Here is a 20,644-nt window from a genome sequence, read left to right on the forward strand (position 1 = left end):
CATATCCTCACAGATGTGCACGTCGCCTATACAGCGTCAACTCTAAAGACTTGCACTAGGCCTCTTTCGAGCCACACGCGATTATTAACCCCTGACGAGCTCGTTTTTGCTTCCCAGCGTCATGAGGATGACGGGCATCAACACCCATTGAGGGGCCATCTCGATGTGGGAAATGTGGAAAGAGCAAGCAACAGAAATAGGTGACAAGCATAAACATCAAATCACAAAAGGGGAAGGGGATTCCAGTAGATAATATAATTATCTGTCAATGTGTTTATCCTATTAAATGTTTTTATGTATGTGCCTACTTTTCTGTAATATAGTAGTTCTCTAGTTCACTATGAGACTAATGTAATTAGTCAAGAGAGTAAGAAAGCATGAGGACGGACATTATTAGACCCTGTATGTAATCAGGATAAGAGGTATGGAAATACAAATAGATGAAGCCACTGTGCTATCTGCAAATAGATTGGCATGGGATTCATCGTAGTTAATCACAAATACTTGTTGACTAAATGCAGAAAACTAGAATAGCAATGAAAAAAGTATGTCACTATATGTGAACAAGGAAGTGTTGGCATTCATACTGCAAGAAAGTATTGTCGTAGTCGGTAATTGTGTAAGATAAAGGAGAATGTAGAACTTTGCTACTACCTAAAACCTTTTTTACTCCTTGCTCATTATTGCTGTCCCTGTGATTTCTTCTTTCTGTGTTTGTATTATAATATTATTTCAGGAGACATGTTTCTTTTCTCAATGTTTAAAACCATTTTCCTTGCACTATAAATAAAATTGAACACTCTTTAACATTGCAGTCCTTGTTGATGTGCCTGCGAGAAAGCCATCGCACGAGGACTGTGTTTCGCAAGGTCGGGGGATTTGTGTACGTTATGAGCGTGCTGGTTTCCATGGAGGGTTGTCTCTCAGAGCAACCATCACCTCCCTGGGATGAAATTCCTCGTGCTCAAGTTCTTCAGCTCCTGCATATGGTGTTCAACACAGTCACTGTAGCTATGCGCTTTGAACCTGCAAATGCTAAATTTTTTCATAATGAGGTGAGTCTAGTCTTCGAAATTACATTAACAATGTCCATCCATGTTCATCTTGGGAACTTCACTGGCTTAATTCTAGAATATGAGCATTTGTGCTAAATCAGGGTAGTTTTGATGTTTACTATAAATGTGAATGTACTGGGTTAAGATTTCAGATCAAGTAAAAGGCATCATGCTTATTAAATATGTGAAAACAGTTGTGTGATTTACTCTGTTAGTTTGCATGTTAATCCTCATGCTGTTGGAAACTTTTTTGTTTTGATTTTATATATTAGTTTGTCACTTAACTTTGTCGTCATTTGATAATGTATGTGATGTCATGTGGCCTCTGTGGAGGCCTGATGAAGATCTTTCTAGTTGATGCCCATGGATGATCTCTCTACCCTGCCATCAAACATTCTGATGGTGGGAATTTTTTTCTCACTAGTAGGACTCAAATCAGCTAACCACTTTGTCAGACCATAAAGACATGATACTTTAACAATCATGGTCACCAGATGGACTAATAATGCATGTAAACATTAGGCTTATAGTTAAGAGTCCTCCTTAATATCTTTTTGACAAACATGGTCAGGGCTGTAAGAATATTGAAAACAGTGGTCAGAGAGGGCCTTTTTACCTTCCTTAGTAGGAATATGGGAATGACATTAAATGTTAAAGATCTCTGTTATGTAAAAAGGGGAGAAAATTGGACATACAGGATGATTTTGGACATGTATTTTTTTATTTATAATAATCCTGCAGAAAACTGAATGATAAGATGGAGAATAAATTGAGATGGTTTGGACCTTTTCTGAGGATGGAAGAGGGAAGGATACCAAAACAGGTGTTGGAGGCTAAGATAAAGGGAATGAGGGCAAGAGGAAGGCCCAGAGCAAGAGTGATGGACTCCGTCAAGAACAGTATAAGAAAAAGAAGACTGGAATGGAATTCAATTACAGTAGAAGTCCGTTATAGCGAGATTTCAGAATGGCGAAAAATTTACTCGCTATAACGGATTATCGTTATATCCAATTTTTTGTAAAAGTCGGGAAAAGTTTTCGCGGATATCCACACTGAGGCTTACTTGTTTGTTGTTTTTCGAAATCCGATACTACGTGAAATTGTGTGTTTAATTTCATTCTGAAAAATATATATTACCGTATTTCTCCGAATCCAAGACGACTCCCACTTTTTCCTTCAAAAAAATTAATCAGGCTTAAAAAGTGTTTTTTAAATTCATATTAATGTCTATTCTTATACAGTATGCATTTTTAGACTGTAGACGCCAAACATTGGCTTTAGTTATGTCATATTTTTTTGCGGCTGTACAATTATGCTTTCTTTATTTCAGCTGGTTTAATAACCATTAACGTAAAATTGGCATCATAATATCGAAGGGAACTCATTGAAAATTTGCCAGCAATACACATTCCACGCGTCTCTACAATACGACGCTCCACCAGGAAAATATTCTTGCTTACTATAAAACTGTTACCGGTACTTCCACTCAGCGTCAGATATAACTGGCTGCCGCTACACGCACGTCTTGCTTGCCAGATTCGGCCAACTTCAGCGGCTAGCGATGTATACCGGTAGGTCTTAATCGCGGACTTTGAAAGTCAACGAACGAGTTTATTGCGCCGCGGTATGGCAATTCCGCCCATGCATTTTTGTGCACATACCACAATTTTATCTTCAACTTTAAAGCGCCCTTGTTCCGGGCCACTGAATGCATTTTTTGTGCAGTACGCATTTTTAAGCTATCTTTGTCTTCACGGTAACGCCGAATATGGGCTTTAATTAGGCCTATGCCGTATTTTCTTGCGGTTGCACAATTATTATATATTTTCGAGTGTTTAATAGCCATTAACTTAAAATTGGCATCATAACGTCGACGAGAACCCGTTGAAAATTTGCCGGCAATACCTGTTCCACGTATCTTTATAATACGACGATCCAACACGAAAATATTCCTGCTGTCTATAAAACTTAATTTTACTAAGCGCCAGGTACAGCAGACGTGATATAACTCTGGTACTGAGTATCCGTGGCCTTTCTAAGAATTCGAAGGGTCGCATGTTTTGATGCCATTCTGCAAATTTAAGAAACGTTTTTGTACAGGATAATAGAATGTCATTCTCTCTTCACTATTTTCCGAGATCCAGTGACGTTACACATGGGCACTGTATGACCGGTCGCCGTGGCTAGCGGTGTAGGCCTGGGCCTATGATAAAGAGGCGGTCGTTTATTGTCAACAAGTTTCGTGTGTGAGCACGGGGGAGGGAGAGGGGTGAAAAGAAACGGCGTGGTTTGGTTATTGCGGTAGTTGCCAGTGGTGTTCATTACTATCAGGCCAGCGAATACAAAACGACCCTTGATTTTTCACACGATATTCTGAGGAAAAAACGTCCTCTTGGATTCGAAGAAATACGGTATTACTCCAGAGGCTTCTGTGGCAAACATTTCAGTTTTCTTTTTCAAACGGCGTCACCTAACCTAACCGTATATGTATCATGGAAATCCATTTGAAACGCATGTAGAGAAATGATAACATCCTCGCTAAAAATTGACACGGGAATAGCTTTCCAAAATTTAACTAGACCCGAGAAAATATAAACTATCCTCTGAAATCAGTGATAGTACCCTGCCATATCTTGAGGTGTATCACTTTCTTTCTTAATTTCAGTATACGGTACACCATTAAAATTAAGAGATCGTCTACTTCAGCATTTTTTTTTTTTTTTTTATTCGAGTTAACAACTGCTATCGGCCACGTTATTTACGCATTTATTACGAAAACGTCTTATCCTCTTTTATTTCGAATTTTCTCTTGAACAGCAGTCGACGGGTAATACTAATCGACTCCAATATCGCCTTCGAATGTTGACAAGAGAGCTCGCAAATATACATAGCGCGAAAACTTACTGTACCGAAGATGATCGATCGCATTTTGTGGCAAACGTTTCAGTTTTGTTATTCAAATAGCGTCACATATCCTAACTTATCTGTACTATATGTATGATGAAAACATTCTTCAAGCGGAAGTAGAGAAATTATAACCTTCTCGCTATAAATTTACATGATAATAGCCTTTCCATAATTTAACGGACGCGTGAAGAATATAAACTAACCTCGTAATCAATGACGCACTCTGCCATATCTTGAGGTGCAGGCCCATCTCATTCTTACTTAATTGCGGTATTTAGCATTAAAATTAAGCGATCGTTTATTCAGCGTTTATCTTTAACGAGTTAGAAACGGCTATCGGACACGTTATTTACGCATTTATTACAAAAACATGTTCTCTCATTTTCCTCGCGGAAAAGCAGTCAACGGGTATTACTAATCGAATCCGACATTGCCTTCGAATGTCGACGAGAGAGCTCGCTCGTGGGTATAGGGAGAAAACCATACGGTACCGAACACGATCGGTCGCATGCAGTATAATGACTGGGTGCATAAATATCGGCAACGGAAAAAATCGAGCGCGCACAATCGCTCGTAATAACGGATGCGTCAGTGATAGGATTCTCGCTATAACCGAAGGATAATACACAGTTTAATATAGGAATTTTGAAGGGACGGACAAAAGTTATCGTTATAACGGGGTTCTCGTTATATGCCGTACTCGCTGTAGCGGACTTCTACTGTACTGAAGAGGAGTGGTGGAAGGAGAGGCAATGGTGGAGAAGTACCATCAACACCCCGACATGGCAGGAGATGGACAAGGGGAAATGAAAGTGATGATGATGATGATGATGATGATGAAGAAGAAGAATCGTGCAGTTATATCTAATTATTATACAGTAGAAGTCCGCTATAGCGAGTACGGCATATAGCGAGAATTCCATTTTAACAACAGCTTTTTTCTGTCCCTTGAAAATTGCTGTTTTAAACTGTGTATTAGAATCCTCTCACTGATACATCCGTTATTACGAGCGATTAAGCGTGGGTTATTTTTTCCGTTATAGATATTTTTGCACTCCAGAGATTATATTGAATGCGAACAATCATCTTTGGTATAGTTTTCACACTATGTGCACTAGCGAGCTCTCTCGATGACATTCAAACTCAAAGGGGATGTCGGAGTTGATTAGTATTACTCATCAACTGGTGTTCTATAAACACAGTTTTAAAATGAAAGAGAATGTATTTCCGTAATAAATGCGTAAATAATGTGGCTGGTATCAGAAGTTAGAAATAAAGGCTGGAATAAACGATAATTTGATGTTATATACTGAAATTAAGTAAGATTGTGATACGCCTCAGAGTACGGTGCAGAGTGGATGACTGAATTCAGAGGTTAGTTTATTCAATAAAACCTCGTTTGGACATTTCTGCAGGGGCATGGAACATGAATGTTTTAAGCGAGAAAATGTACTATTGAATACACGAATGAGAACTATACAACAGTGTTATGAAATACTGGTATGGTTTTTTTCCAACATGTCTGCATTATATGTTGTGAATTTTACAGTGAAAGCTATAGGGTATCTACCATTTCTAAAGACTAGAGTAATATAAGGCATGAAAAAGAGGAGAGAACAGATATGAAAACCTTTCCCACTGGGGCTTATTCAGTAACAACAGTGGATTGAAAGGTGTGTAAAACACCAGGCAACAAATTTAAAATATAAAAACATTTGCACTGGGGTGTATAAAAATATCAGCACATTCTTCTTCTTCTTCTTCTTTTATGACCACATAGGATCACTTTAGTCAGTCCGTCGTTCAGGTCTCTTTGAAGGGATTGTTCAGGCTTTGCGGTCCTCCCAGTACTTCTTCAGACGCTCCGATCTTCGTGCCCTTTCCTCAGTTGAAAATGTGCGTGTTGTTGGTTTGTTTTGTGTAAGGGTAAAGCGGAGGTTTGTATTCTTGAGTTTTGTATTCAATTTTATCTTATTTTTGGTGTCTTTTGTTGTAAGGCCTATTTCCTTCAGATCCTCTCTTACTTCTCTGATCCATTTACATCCTGTTGTGGTATTTGAGACTAGATTGTGTTGTACTAGTTGTTTCAGAAGTCTCGAGTCCTGCATTCTCATGATATGTCCAAAGAATCCCAGTCTCCTCTTACGCATAGTACTTGTAATGGGTTCTAGCTCTTTGTACACGACTTTGTTAGGTATTAACCGCCACTGTCCATCTTTCTGATATTTTTTGTTGATACAGGTTCTTCCAATCCTCCTTTCAATTTTCTGAAGTCTGTCAGTCTTTGATTGTTTATTCAGGTAAAAGAGTGTTTCTGCTGCATATGTAGCTTCCGGTTTTATAACTGTGTTGTAGTGTTTTATTTTTGTATTTATTGATAGACATTTCTTTTTGTAGATATCCCATGTTAATTTTTGTGCTTTAGCTAATCTGTTTGTTCTTACTTGGATTGAGATTTTTTCATTTAAGTTATGTGTTATAACTTCTCCAAGATATTTAAACTGAGTTACTATTTTGATTTTATTACCATTTATGGTGACTTCTTTTAGCTGTGTTGGTTTTTGGGGCATAATTTGTGTTTTTTCAAATGATATTTTGAGGCCAATTATATTTGCAATGTTTTGAAGTTCTGATATCTGGGTTTTTGCTTCTTTTATGTCCACTGCTAGTAATGCTAAATCGTCAGCAAAACCCAGGCAATTTGTTTTGATTTTTCGGCCAATCTTTATTTTGGGGGGACATTTTCTAAACCATTCCCTCATTACCATTTCTAGAGCACAGTTAAATAATAGTGGTGAGAGCCCATCTCCCTGCCATAGTCCAGTTTTAATTTCAAATGTCTCTGATGTTTCACCCCTAAACTTCACTTTTGACTTGGTATTGGTGAGAGTCAATTTTATCATGTTTATTAATTTGGGGTGTAGTCCAAGGTGTCTTAAAATTTTAAACAGAGATTCTCTATGGATGCAATCATAAGCTTTCATGAAATCTACAAATGTTATCACCATATCTCTGTTTCTTCTCCTGTTATAGTCCATTATCAACATTATTTGCAGCTTTCTACAACTTTCTAAAACAAATGTCAGCTTAAGCTGGGTTATTAAAGATTGTTTTCTGCTCACACTTTTTGACCATGAATTATTAGGAGGCTGAACTTGGCCATGTGCAATAGGATTACTTTGACTGCCATCTCGAACACGACAGCGCCTAGATCGGCTCGAGTAGTCAAAACTTGAAGGTGCGAGTCCACTTCCTGGATTTTAATTTTGTTGTCATTAGTATGCGATATCATGACTTTTTCAGTATTCATAACTGGGCTACACAGTAATACGATCATGCTAGTCAACTTCACATGATTTTGTTCCTAATCTGTATGTAGGCTATCACGTGACAAATATTCACTACTCTTCAGGCCCTCTTCACACGGAGGGACTCAAAAGAAACTGGCCAATCAGGCAATGCCATTTGTGTATTTCAATGGCAGCACTCATATGGCACAACTGGAATTGGAGAGACCGGAAAACTGAACCAATCTGAGTATCCGCGACTCAGCGTGCTGGTCTCCTCTCTACTCCAGTCTCCTGAATAGCGCGACTCAAATGAAATGGGAGAGCAAGTTGGCCTTAATAAAGGTACAGCCCCAGCATTTGCCTGGTGTGGAAACGGGAAACCACGGAAAACCATCTTCAGGGCTGCCGACAGTGGGGTTCGGACCCACTATCTCCCGGATGCGAGCTCACAGCTGCTAACCGCACGGCCAACTCGCCCGGTGCTCAAATTTTTTTATTGTATTCAACCGTGAATGTAAATGTGAATGTGGGACCTGGTAAATGCAGCATGGGTGAAGTTTAAGGAAGTGGCTATTGTTATCAGTGGAATACTGTGTAGGAAGGATACTGACTGGATGGTGATTGAGGATTTAAATGAGACTGTGGAGTGGGTATATGGGAAACTGGGAGTGGGATTTCTAGATCCTAATGAGTGGATAGGAGATAGGGATCTACGCTCAGATGGCCTTCACTTAAACCGCAGTGGTACATACAAGTTAAGAAATTTGTTTAGAAGGGTTATAGGGATGTACATTTAGGGAAACAGGGTGGCAAGGAGCTGTGATAAGGGAACTGGAAATCAAGTAGAGATCTCATAAAAATATTAGAAGTAGAAGTACTGTAAAGAAAGAAATAGAATTAAGTAATTTAATAGATATATACTCACCAGATTTTGTATTAGGAGTTGAATCATGGCTGAGAAATGATTTAATGGATGCAGAAATTTTCTCACGGAACTACGGAACAAGAGTGTGTATCATAGAGATAGGATAGGTAGGAGGGAGAATATTCATTCTGGTGAAAGAAGAATTTGTAAGCTACGAAAAAGTTAAAGATGACAAACATGAAAAAATAGGTGTCAGGCTCATCTCTAAAGATAATAGGCAACTTGATGTCTTTGGGATGTACAGACTGGGAAAGGGTAGCGCAGACGCTGATACAGAATTATTTGTTAAGATAACCAGCTATGTGGGAAATGATAAGGAAAGGAACGTGATTGTAGCGGGTGTGAACAACAGGAAGCATGACCAACAAATGGCAAATAACTTAATATGGGAAGGGCATCTGATTCAGAAAGAGATGGAACCAACTAGAGGGAATCTATAATCACAAAGAATGGGTACTGTCCACCTAATCAATACTTTATTATATCTTGTTACTAAGCAGTACCGGTTTCGACCTTCACAGAGGTCATCTTCAGCTGGTCATAAGATCTAAAGTTAACTTAAAATAATTTTAAAAACATTACTAAATCTAATGAAGAATGTCACATGATGTGAGTGATAAGATTAATATATACAACATATAAAATATACAATGATATTATGTATCTTCTGGTTTAAAAAACAAGCGTCAAAATTCTATGACATGTATGTGTTACATAAATTTCCAATGTACTGGTACTGTTTGTGAGTAGTAGATAATTTGGTGAAATACAATTTCAACAAGTAAAATGTTTATGGCGTTCTTGAAGTACACTTTGAAGTTCAGTTCATGTTGGTAAAACGTTCTATACATTCATTGGTATGTTTATATTAAACATTCTGGAACATTCTATGATATGGATGTAATAAAATTTATCAAATAATACATTAAAATATGAAAAAATGTTCACATGATTCTGCGGTACGTTTGGAATTATATTAATTTGTTGCTTTATCAATTACTACGGCAAGTTGTTTCGAGTTAAACCTCGTATTTCTTTCATTATTTCTTCCCATTTTTAATATATTTTTATTTGGCTTTATTCTTTTTTAACGTTTTAAATTATTTTAAAACCTATATATCCACTTTGATTTTGACGAAATTAAATCCTACACTGTTTCCCCAAGACTTCATTCACGTCACCTTTTACCCTTCGGCCGGAAAACAAATGCCTACAAGACCTGCCTAGCAACGACTTTACATAAGTGCATACTTGATCTGCTTATGAACTTCAAATATATTTGTTTTCGGCGCAAGATAGTGATGTTCTGTTTACTCTCTTGCCTGTGATTATTGTGTTTTGAACATTAACTGAATTGCCACGATGTGATACAATGTTAATATTTTGCCTATGTTTAATATGTTAGTTATTGTTAAGATCTTCGCTAATTGGCTGATGATGACACTCTAAATGTGTTGAAACCGGTCCCATTAAACAGGTTGTAACTACTTTTTACTACGGAGTATTGAAAGGTGGATCCTTCCCTATAATATTGTACATCTTAAGATCATTTTCGACGGAAAGAAAAGGAAAGGAAAAATGTTCAGTCCTTTCGAGCCTTTCTCCACTACAAATCCTTCTGTAATATTGTATTTGCTGTGTTAAGTGTACCTGACAGTTGACAGAAAGATTGAGAGAGAAGTGAGGCCTACATTAAGCACATCTGCACTGGTATCGCTTATGGTTCAGAAAACGAAAATGTCATCACAGTCGGAAGGATGCTTCAAGAAAAACTACACTGAAAAGCAGCTGCTGCGTGAGAAACAAGCTACAAGGAATGTTTTATCACAGAACCAAGAGGTTGCGTGCAAATGTTATTGTGTAATATGATATACTTTAGGATGGATTGCTAGAGGGAAGGGCAAAAGGGGTGTCATTATCAAGAAGGAAGGAGCATGCTTTGAACTTGACTCGAAATTTTTGTCAGGGACGGAGGGCGATTACTGATAATCCACTTCAAAGTTGGCACCTCTGAAAGAAAAGCAGCTTGATTTGTTCTGGGCGATTTCCGACAAAAGAATAGCGTTACAAAAATATTGCAAAGTTTGGGCTGCTCGACTGAGTGGTATGTTAATTAAGATTCTATTCAAATAAAATTTATTGTAGCCACCTATTGTAGCAGGAACGATAACAAACTATGATTCCTATTTTGTTGCTGCCAAATAAATGGCATAGGTGAACAAAAAGAACCTTGGACGAACATACTTTCTAAAAACTACCAACCTAACGGTTCATCCAATGATGATGAGGTCCAATTGTTTCTTTGTACAGTTTGTAAATTGTTAGATAATTTAAATGTATTCATGTAACAAGTTTTGTTTTGATGCTTGTTGTTTAAAGAGGCCTAACATCAAAGGTCATCGGCCTGAAATTTTGTTTTAATTGAAGTTGTACATTTTATAATTTTTGTACATATCACCTAGAGTAAGAGGCCCCCTTTTTATTTGTAAAAAATAGGAAGATTCTTAAAATAAATTGGTTCCGAATGTTTAACAAAGACAAGACCTGGGTCCTGACCTTAAGATTGACAATAGTCTGGAGATGTCCAAAAACAGGGCGAAACATACAGTATATCTATAAATGAATTGTATTGAATAGGTGGCTACAATAATTTTTTTCTAATAGAATCTTAATTATTGTTATCTTCAATACAGAACAAACATGATATTAGTTACTTGTAAGTGGTATGTTCCGAGCTGTCAGTGGAGAGATGGCGTGGAATGACATCAGTAGACGAGTAAGTTTGAGTGGTGTCTTTAAAAATAGAAAAGATCACAATATGAAGATAAAGTTGGAATTCAAGAGGACAAATTGGGGCAAATATTCGTTTATAGGAAAGGGAGTTAGGGATTGGAATAACTTACCAAGCGAGATGTTCAATAAATTTCCAATGTCATTAAAATTACTTAAGAAAAGGCCAGGGAAACAACAGACAGGGAATCTGCCACTTGGGCGACTGCCCTAAATGCAGATCAGTACTGATTGATTGATTGATTGATTGATTGATTGATTGATTGATTGATTGATTGATTGATTGATTGATTGATTGATATATCAACAAGACATCTGTAAACTTTTGCAATATTATTTTTTCCCTTTCCTTGTTAACCAACAATTACATAGGATAAGCAGGACTCTACTGTATATGCCTTTTAGCATTCTTGTCTAAGCAAGTTGCTGCTCTACTTTACTTTCTTCTTTATGCTTTTTGGATATTTTGTGTATATTCTGAATAATAATAATAATAATAATAATAATAATAATAATAATAATAATAATAATACACAACAAGGTACTGGTTCTAATCACTACCAAATACAGTAGATACAATACGTGACACTTCCGGATTTAGCCTTCTTAAAATGGGAGACAATTTGCAAGTGGCGCTCCTAGTGGCGTGAACTGAAAATTAGCGCTAAATTCAAATACCAATGGAAATGTATATACGGAAATGGATAAATAAATTAGTCTAGAAAGAAAGTGTTACTAAGATATTAACTTCAAATTTGCTAAAGCAATTCTGGATAAATAAATGAAAATTTATTTAACAGGTTATTATTTAAAGACTGACATTAGACATATAACCAAGATGTGAAATGGACTGCAGTGAAAGGGCTTGATCTTTCATTTATGCATTACTTTTTTAGTTTTAGTATTCCTACCTGAACTTTCACGGCTAGATTTGTCTTTTTTTTTCATGTAGAAGCATTGTTTCATCACAATAAGACACTTGTCAATAAAAATATCGGCACATTCCTTACACACATGATTCAATGAATTTATATTTAAGAGCTGGACAATTTTCCTTTTAACTTGAAGTCTACTAACAGAAAGAAAATCTATAAATTTACCCTCAAGAAAATTAAAAATTTCCCTATAAGCAATACTTGCCATTACATTAGGATAAAGCAAATTTGCATCGTCATATTGTTTCAACAAAATATCTACATTTCTTAAATCACCCATATTTCCTTCAGTGCTTGACAACGGATTGCGGCATTCCAAATAGGGTAACTTGGAACACAACCAGCCACACACATATGCATATGCATTTTCTTGAATTAAATCAAAACCCACAGATCACACAACGCATCGGTATTGAAGGTTAACTCCTGCTTCTTCTTCTTCTTCTTCTTCTTCGTTTTGCCTCATGACTGAGGCATCGTGACTATCATAATATTCAGCCCTCTAGCCGATGAACCATACTCCGCTATTCTTCCCTATCTAAAGCTTTCAATGTGGTTACTCTGAGAGAACACTGTAGGGGGCTGTTCACCATGTCAATCCATCGCGTTGGTATTCGTCCTCGTTGTCTGGTTCCCTGGACTTTGCCCTCAACAATCAGCTTTTGTAGACTACCATCTCGGCGCATTGTATGTCCAAAGTAGCGTACAATTCGTTGAGAGACCTTACACGATAGACGAACTTTTATCTGAAGTTGGTTCAGGATTGATGTGTTCGTGCGATGAGCTGTCCAAGGAATCCTTAACATTTTCCTCCAGCACCACATTTCAAAGCTTTTTATCCGTTCACGATCACGTTTGAGGATGGTCCACGTCTCTGCTCCATACAAGAAGACTGAGAAGACTAGAGATTCAACGAGCTTCTTTTTTGTCTTAATGGTGATGTTGTTATCTTTCCAAATCTTCCGCAGACGGATCATTGCTACCATTGCTATTTCAATTCTGCGCTTTATTTCATCTTTGGAACCACCAGAATTGGATAGTAAGGAGCCTAGGTATACATACTGATGTACAACTTCACACCCTCCAATCTGTTTGATATGTGGACTGTTGTTGTTCTTACGATCAACAATCATGACTTTGGTTTTCTGTCGATTTAGGCGTAATCCAATTTCTAGGCTTGCTTCCTCTACTCTCTTGATCAGCTCTGTCAACTCCTCTTCAGATGATGCTATCAAGGTGGTGTCATCAGCAAATCTCAAATTGTTGATCTTGCATCCCCCAATGGAAAACCCTTTGTCCCAGCCTTCTAATGCAGTTCTCATTGCATATTCACCATAGAGATTGAAAAGTAGCGGTGACAGGATACATCCCTGGCGAACTCCAGCCCTTGTACGAAACTGCTGAGACTGTTTGTTTTGAATCTTCACAGTGGCTGTATTTTCCTTATACAAGGACTTGAGGAGATCAATAAAATGGAGTGGCAAACCCATGTCATCCAAAATTTTCCAAAGATGGTTCCATTTGACAGTATCAAAGACCTTTTGGTAGTCAATAAAGCACAGATATACCGGAACATTGAATTCTCTAGCCTTTTCTATGATTTGTCTTAGGCTTAAGATCTGTTCTCGAGTACCTTTTCCTTTCATAAATCCAGTCTGGACTTCAGGATTTTGATACTCTAGAAATGCCCGGAGTCTCTTGTGCAGGATATGTAGCATAACTTTACTGGAATGTGAAATCAAAGCAATTAAGCGATAATTTTCACATTTTTTTCCTCGATCCTTTCTTGTGGATTGGGACAAAGATTGACTGTACCCATTCCTCGGGCCATCTTCTAGAATTCCATATTGCTTGGCAGATTTTCAACAGCATTTCAATTCCAGCACCGTCTGTAGCTTTCAAGACTTCTGCACTTATTCCATCAGGTCCACACGCTTTTCCAGTTCTCAGCATTTTCAAAGCCATTTCTACTTCATCTCGGAGGATGTCAGGTTCAGGATCTGACTGCTTGTCTGTCTTCACTTGGTCTTGTGCATTACATTGTTCTCTGTACAGATCCTGGCAGTATAATCTCCATGTTTCCAGAACATTCTCTATATCCACAACATCATCCCCCTTTGAGTTCTGTATATTCCAGGAATATGGCTTGAATTCTCGAGTGATTATTCTCATTTTGTCAAAAAGATCCTTGCTGTGGTTTTGATTTGCATGGTCTTCAATCTCAAAACAAATGTTACTAAGGAAATTATTCTTATCTCTTCTACAAGAAGACTGAATCCTGCACTATACAATAAAATAAGATTATATTTTAAACCAGTTAAAATGCGGATCGCGCAGGTCAGAAATGTTGGAAGTACTATACAAATCTCTTTGTAACTGGAAGAATATCCATGCAAACACAATATTTACTTACATTTTCTTGTCACGGGGGAAACGGAAGAAAGACCGCAAATCCTTCTGCACTTCATAGTCATTGCAGCCAAACACAGCATATATCTTTCCACTCATATTGAGAGGAGATATTAGGGAATGACACATGCTACTATTTACTTATGTCAAGTTAATGCAAACGCATAAATAACGCCAAAAATCTTCACAAACAAATACACATGCTCTTATGGCAGAATCAGTAACTCCCAGGTTACTCCGCTAGACAGAGCTCTAATCGCTGTCCCTCGATATCTCGCAGAGTGTCGCGTATTGTCTCTACTGTATTTGTCACTACATTGTCAAAATTAAATTAACATTACAAAATAAAGAAGAGCATAAGCACTAATAAAGTAAAGAGGAGTTTTGACCCACACCAGTTAATAAAAAATTACAAAATAAGGAAGTCGTGGAAACAATAAAATTGACAAATGATCTTGAAGAATTTTTTTTTTTTTTTTTTTTTTTTTTGTTAAAAATGAAGCCATGTTTTCCAGTGTTGACTTAGTTAAATGTAGCAAAGGCTTTTCAGTCTGTCAAACACATAGCAAATATAATGTAAATTAAAACACTAAAAGCATATCATAAAACACACACTAACATACAAAGAATGACATGTTTCGTTCTACAAGAACATCCTCAGATTCTATCAAATCACTTAAAATAAGCTTATATATGTACAGTATTGTACGCTACGTAAACAATACTGTACATATATAAGCTTATTTTAAGTGATTTGATAGAATCTGAGGATGTTCTTGTAGAACGAAACATGTCATTCTTTGTATGTTAGTGTGTGTTTTATGATATGCTTTTAGTGTTTTAATTTACATTATATTTGCTATGTGTTTGACAGACTGAAAAGCCTTTGCTACATTTACACTTGAAGAATTTATCACAATTCTCAAAAAAAAAAAAAAAAACTTGAAAATTTAGCTCCATTGAACCCTCATAAAAAACATGCCTGGTGGACAACACAGTATGATGAAATTCATAAGGAGAGACATCAGGCATGTTTTAAGTTCCAAACTGATAAAACAGAAGAAAATGCTATCAACCTAAAAAATATCAGGCAGAAATTCTCACAAAATTTTAGAATAATTAAGAAAGAATTTCATAAGGATATAATAAACTTTCTAGAAGTTAATCATCATAACACCAGTTATAGAGATTATTATAAAATTTTTGGAATACAACTACAGAAATATGACCCTCCTACATGAATGTTGAAAGATGTAGGTGGAAAAATGGCTCATAGTAATAGCAAAAAAGCTGAGATTATGGCAAAAGCATTCAGTAAACTTTTGAATTGTGAAGAACCTAAGAAAGTATTACAAAGTAATACAAATGCCCCAATGAAAACAAAATTTAATAACATAGACCCTTCAACATTTCAAGAATGAGAAAAAGCACTCAAAGAACTTAAAAACTATAAGGCACGTGGAGAAGACAGGGATTTTCTAGAGATGTGGAAATATTCTAGTGACACGGTTCAGATTTCCTTACACTTGGCTTTAACGAAAATTTGGATTACTGAACAGTTTCTAGAACGTTGGACGATGACCCTGATACACACAAAAAAGCAGATAAGAGTAACCCGGATAATTATAGAGGATGATCTGCGTTGGACTGCACGTACAAGATTTTTTTTTTTTTTTTTTGCAAGATTTTATGTGAAAGGATTAAAGATCAGTTAGAACAAGAGTTAGGAGAGTACCAGGGATTACCTAGAGAAGTTGTGCTGAACAGATTATCACTCTAAAATTAATAATGACATACTACAAAAACAAACCAGGCCTATAGTAATAACATTTGTTGATTTTAAGAAGACCTACAATTTTAAAAAAGTTAAGGAATTTTGGACTCCAAAATGAATTAAACCGATAGAACTTGCTTAAATTAATACCAAATCATAAGCAAAGTTTAGAGAAGTTTCTGAACCAGTTTTTGATTAAAACAGGGGCCTGTTCCACGAACATACTTTGAAACTTTTCACTTTGCACTTTTCAGTTCAGATTTTCTTCCACCATCACTTCACAGATTTAGCTTGCAAAGTGAAAAGTTAGGAATCTTTTCAATTTTCAAGACTGTTATGTTCCTCCATTGGTACAGAAATGCAAAGTGCAAAGAAATGAAGTGAAAAATTTTCATAAATCTTGCAAAGAGATGATTCCCTTTCCATCTATTAATTAACAAGTATGCACACTAGTTTCTCGCCGTAGAATTTGGTTTAGTGATATAAACATGTTACGACGAGAGCTTTTGTTATCATCGAGTGAGGACAGTGATGAAGAATCCAACAAGAGAACGTACAAAGACAGGATTAACTGTCATAACCTCACTTCAACGGAATTTCGCGAGTGTTTTCGTATTACCCCAACATAGGCTGACTATATTCTTGAAATGATCGGTCATTTATTGAAACACGCAACAAAAAAAAGTCAATCCCTTTCTGAAAAAGAACAAATTCTTATATGCTTACATTGATTAGGCAATTGTGCCTAGCTGCACGGTGTAGCAGCAATGCATGGCACATTAAAATCAATTATTTCCAGAACTGTGACCAAAGTCGTAGATATTATAGTAAATTAATATTTCTTAACATAGTACGTTATCCTGATGATTCACATAATATAGCAACAAAATTTCTAATGAGGGGTGAATTTCCTTCTCTGTGTGGATGTGTTTATTTATTTATTTATTTATTTATTTATTGATGTCTTTATTTGTGGCGAAGTTAGGGCTCTTGGCCCTCTCTTACACTTAACCACATTATGCGGCTTAATACTGAATCCAAACTTAATATTCAAACTTAACACAGTGTATATAATATAATAGTAATATAACTTAATAAACTCTAAAACTAAAAGATTACATCCTAAGTCTAAATTTAGAAAAATAAATTCAATATTAACTACTCTAGGTGGAAATCATAAAATATAACAGTAATTTATGTAAACTTTTGGGAACTATTTACTACAGACATTCACTCTCACATTCACACATAACTACATGATATAGCCTACGTATTCAAGAGGAAATCTTTAGACTGTCTTTTGAAGGTAATTAATGAGGAACAGTTTCTAATTTCAGGGGGTAAAGCATTCCATATTCTAGCGCCCGACACAAGGAAAGAATTACTGAAGGCAGATGTATGATGTGGAGGTATTGCAATTGTTGACCCAGATCGCGTGTCACGGTCATGAAAGGAGGATAGAAAACGGAAATTACTGGAGAGATATTCAGGTATATTTTCGGTCAAGAGTCGATAGATAAGGGTTGATACATGGTGATTCCTCTGCTTCTCTACTTTTAACCAAGAAAGTTGTGCATAAAAAGGGGATACATGCGAGGCAAAATTCAATGAAAAAATAAATCTAATGCAGGAGTTTAAAGCTCTCTGCAATTTCCTATTTTGTTCACTGGTAGCATCCAGCAACACAACATCACAATAGTTAAAAATTGGAAGTATCAATGTTTGAACCAGTTTTATTTTTAAGTTGAGAGGTAATACGGTCTGGTGAATCTTAAGGGGATGAAGTGATGAGTGAACTTTCCTGCATACGTTAGTGACATGCTCATCCCAGTTTAAAGTTTCATTTATAGTGACTCCAAGGCTTTTTACTGATTTACAGAATGGGATAGCAACGCCATTTAGTTGAATGACTGGAATTTGTAGACTGTGTAGATGGGCAAGCAGTTTCCTCTGGCCTAGTATAATAGCTTGTGTTTTCGTTGGGTTGATGGAGAGAGAATTCTCAGCTGCATAACAGCTGATCTGTTCTAAGTTTCGGTTCATATTTTCAATAGCTGCATTTATGTCATTCACTTTTGTGTGACAGTAAATTTGAAGGTCGTCGGCATAGAGATGGTAGTTGCAGTTTTTCAACTTAGAAGAGATGTCATTCAAATATAAAATAAACAACAGGGGGCCGAGTATAGAACCTTGTGGCACACCATTAACTTTGTACTTCCACTCCGTTCTCTTATCATTCATGGCAACACACTGTCGTCGGTTATGGAGGTAGGAAGCGAACAATTTGAGAGCAGCGTGGCTAAAATGGTAGGAATGCAATTTCGCTATTAATATGTCCGTACTGATAGTGTCAAAAGCACTGCTGAAGTCTAGGAGAATGAGCACGGTCACTTTGCGTTCGTCCATTGCTTTTCTTACGTCATCCGTAACTTTTAGAAGAGCAGTAGATGTACTATGTCCTTTTTTAAATCCAGATTGCAGGTGATCAAGTAACGAATGATGCATCAAATATTGGAGCAGTTGTTCATGCATGAGTTTTTCTAAGACTTTCGAAAGTGAAGAAAGTATACAGACAGGTCGATAGTCAGATGGAGAATTTGCTAGAGATTTTTTTGGTACTGGGAAAATTAAGGCATCCTTCCAAACAGTTGGGAAGTAGCCTTCCAAAAGACATGAGTTACATATGTGGGTTAAAATTGGCAGTACTACATCTATCAAGGTAACGACGAAGGATATCGGGATGTCATCCACTCCGATTGCTTGCGATTTGATTGATGTTAGTTTTCTTCTTACATCGTTTTCATTTACTTTACGAAATTTGAACAAAGGCCGTTGTGGTAATGGAGTAGATTGAAGAGAATTTATTGTTGTTTGTATAATATGAGGGTGGGTATTAACTATTTCTCTAGTAAAGTGGGCATTTAATTCATCTGGATTTATGTCATGCGTATTGGAGTTTGTAGTTTGCCTCCCAATACCTACGGATCTGAGTTGTTTCCAGGTACTTTTTGTGTTTAAGTTACTGGCTAATTGTTGGAAGTACGCATATTTTTTGTTTCTCATTATTTGTTTAACTTCATTTCTAAGCACACGGTACTTTTCAAAATCTTGTTAATATTGATGCTTGTCATCGTTTGAGAGGTTATTTTTAAAGCTGCCAAAAAGGATGTCCCGTTTCTCCTTGACAACTTCTAGGACAACCACCTTCTTGTAATCATCCTTCTTTCTCATGATTAAAACTTTAAAACTACCGGTACCACAATTATACTGTCAAGTTTGCCACGAAAAATAAAGCATTAAAATCATAGAGTATTATACAATTTACCCATGGAATAAACTTAATCGGATCACTCATTCGCATAGACTTTTCACTTTGCGAAGAAATTGAAAAGTAAAACCTAGATCATGGTGGAAAGAATGACTTTGCACTTTGCAAGAATTGAAAAGTGAGAAGTGCAAAGTTGCCAAGTTCGTTCGTGAAAGAGGTCCCAGGTTTAAGACAAGGGGACTGTTTATTACCTTTACTATTTAATTGTGCATTTGAATATATAATGATGGAATGGTACAAGGTCAACACAAAGAACACTAAAATTGGAAATTCCAAACAAAATTTAAGTTTAAACTTGTTTCGGATTTGCTGATAACCTTACTCTCTTGTTCACTAATATTCAGGAAACTCAACACTAAATTAAAATATCTACAAGAAACAAAATTAAAATACTTCAGGACACATGCACACATCAGGCAACAGACCAAGATTAATAAAAAGTCTAATGGAAGAATGTTTTCAACTGGAGAAAGAAAGGCCTCAAATAATGGAGAAATATTAAGCTGATAGAAAAGAAAAAAAATTCCCTGGATAATTGACTAGAGTGGTCCAATGTAGGCCATAAAATGTAAAATAAATAAACAGATACATTGCAATTGGGAGATATTCCTCTGGCCATGCTAACTTACAGTAGTATAACAAGGAAATTAAATGAAAACATAAATTACACAATGACAACAGCGGCAGTCAGGGTACATGATATTAAAAGGTCTTCATTATTATTATTGTTGTTGTTGTTGTAGATCTGCCTTACAAGTCTATGCGACACACTCCGTTTGCTGGGTTGCTTCTCCAGCCAGCAACAGCTGGATGATTGTGATGAAACATTGACCCCACGAGAAGAGAACACATTTCACAACCTATTCACTGGTAACATCCTGGAGCCAAGGTTAGTGTTAAGCATGGCTTCTTTCTTTACTTTATGGGTATTGTGGATTTGGAAAATAATATGTTTGTTACTTTTCAGCATTCCTGAACATATTCCTCTTCAACTATCATATGCGACCATTGTGCTGAGGCTCTTGTATGATGTGGCTCTAGATTCTTATGACAAACCAAATGTGACAACTGTGATATCATTTAAGTCGCCTACACATCGAAGACACACTTCAGATGTAGGTATCTTTGCCTTGTTGCATGTTAGTCAATTATAATTTTTGTAAGATTTCTTTGGCCACACTTTCCTCACTCTCAGAAATCTGCAGCAGTCATTTTTGATCCATCAGTATAG

General features: G+C 36.5%; 1 protein-coding gene across 1 annotated transcript in view; it reads left to right on the forward strand.

The window, feature by feature from the left end:
* The window catches only part of bchs (WD repeat and FYVE domain containing 3 bchs), a 478,767-nt gene that overhangs the window by 85,955 nt on the left and 372,168 nt on the right, over window positions 1-20,644 (forward strand). The window contains exons 13-15 of the mRNA XM_067152491.2: window positions 816-1,055; window positions 20,157-20,302; window positions 20,381-20,528. Coding sequence (XP_067008592.2) covers window positions 816-1,055; window positions 20,157-20,302; window positions 20,381-20,528 — 534 coding nt within the window. The remainder of the gene's footprint in view (window positions 1-815; window positions 1,056-20,156; window positions 20,303-20,380; window positions 20,529-20,644) is intronic.

This window comes from Anabrus simplex, chromosome 8 (assembly GCF_040414725.1).
Source record: "Anabrus simplex isolate iqAnaSimp1 chromosome 8, ASM4041472v1, whole genome shotgun sequence".
NCBI classification, from domain to species: domain Eukaryota; kingdom Metazoa; phylum Arthropoda; class Insecta; order Orthoptera; family Tettigoniidae; genus Anabrus; species Anabrus simplex.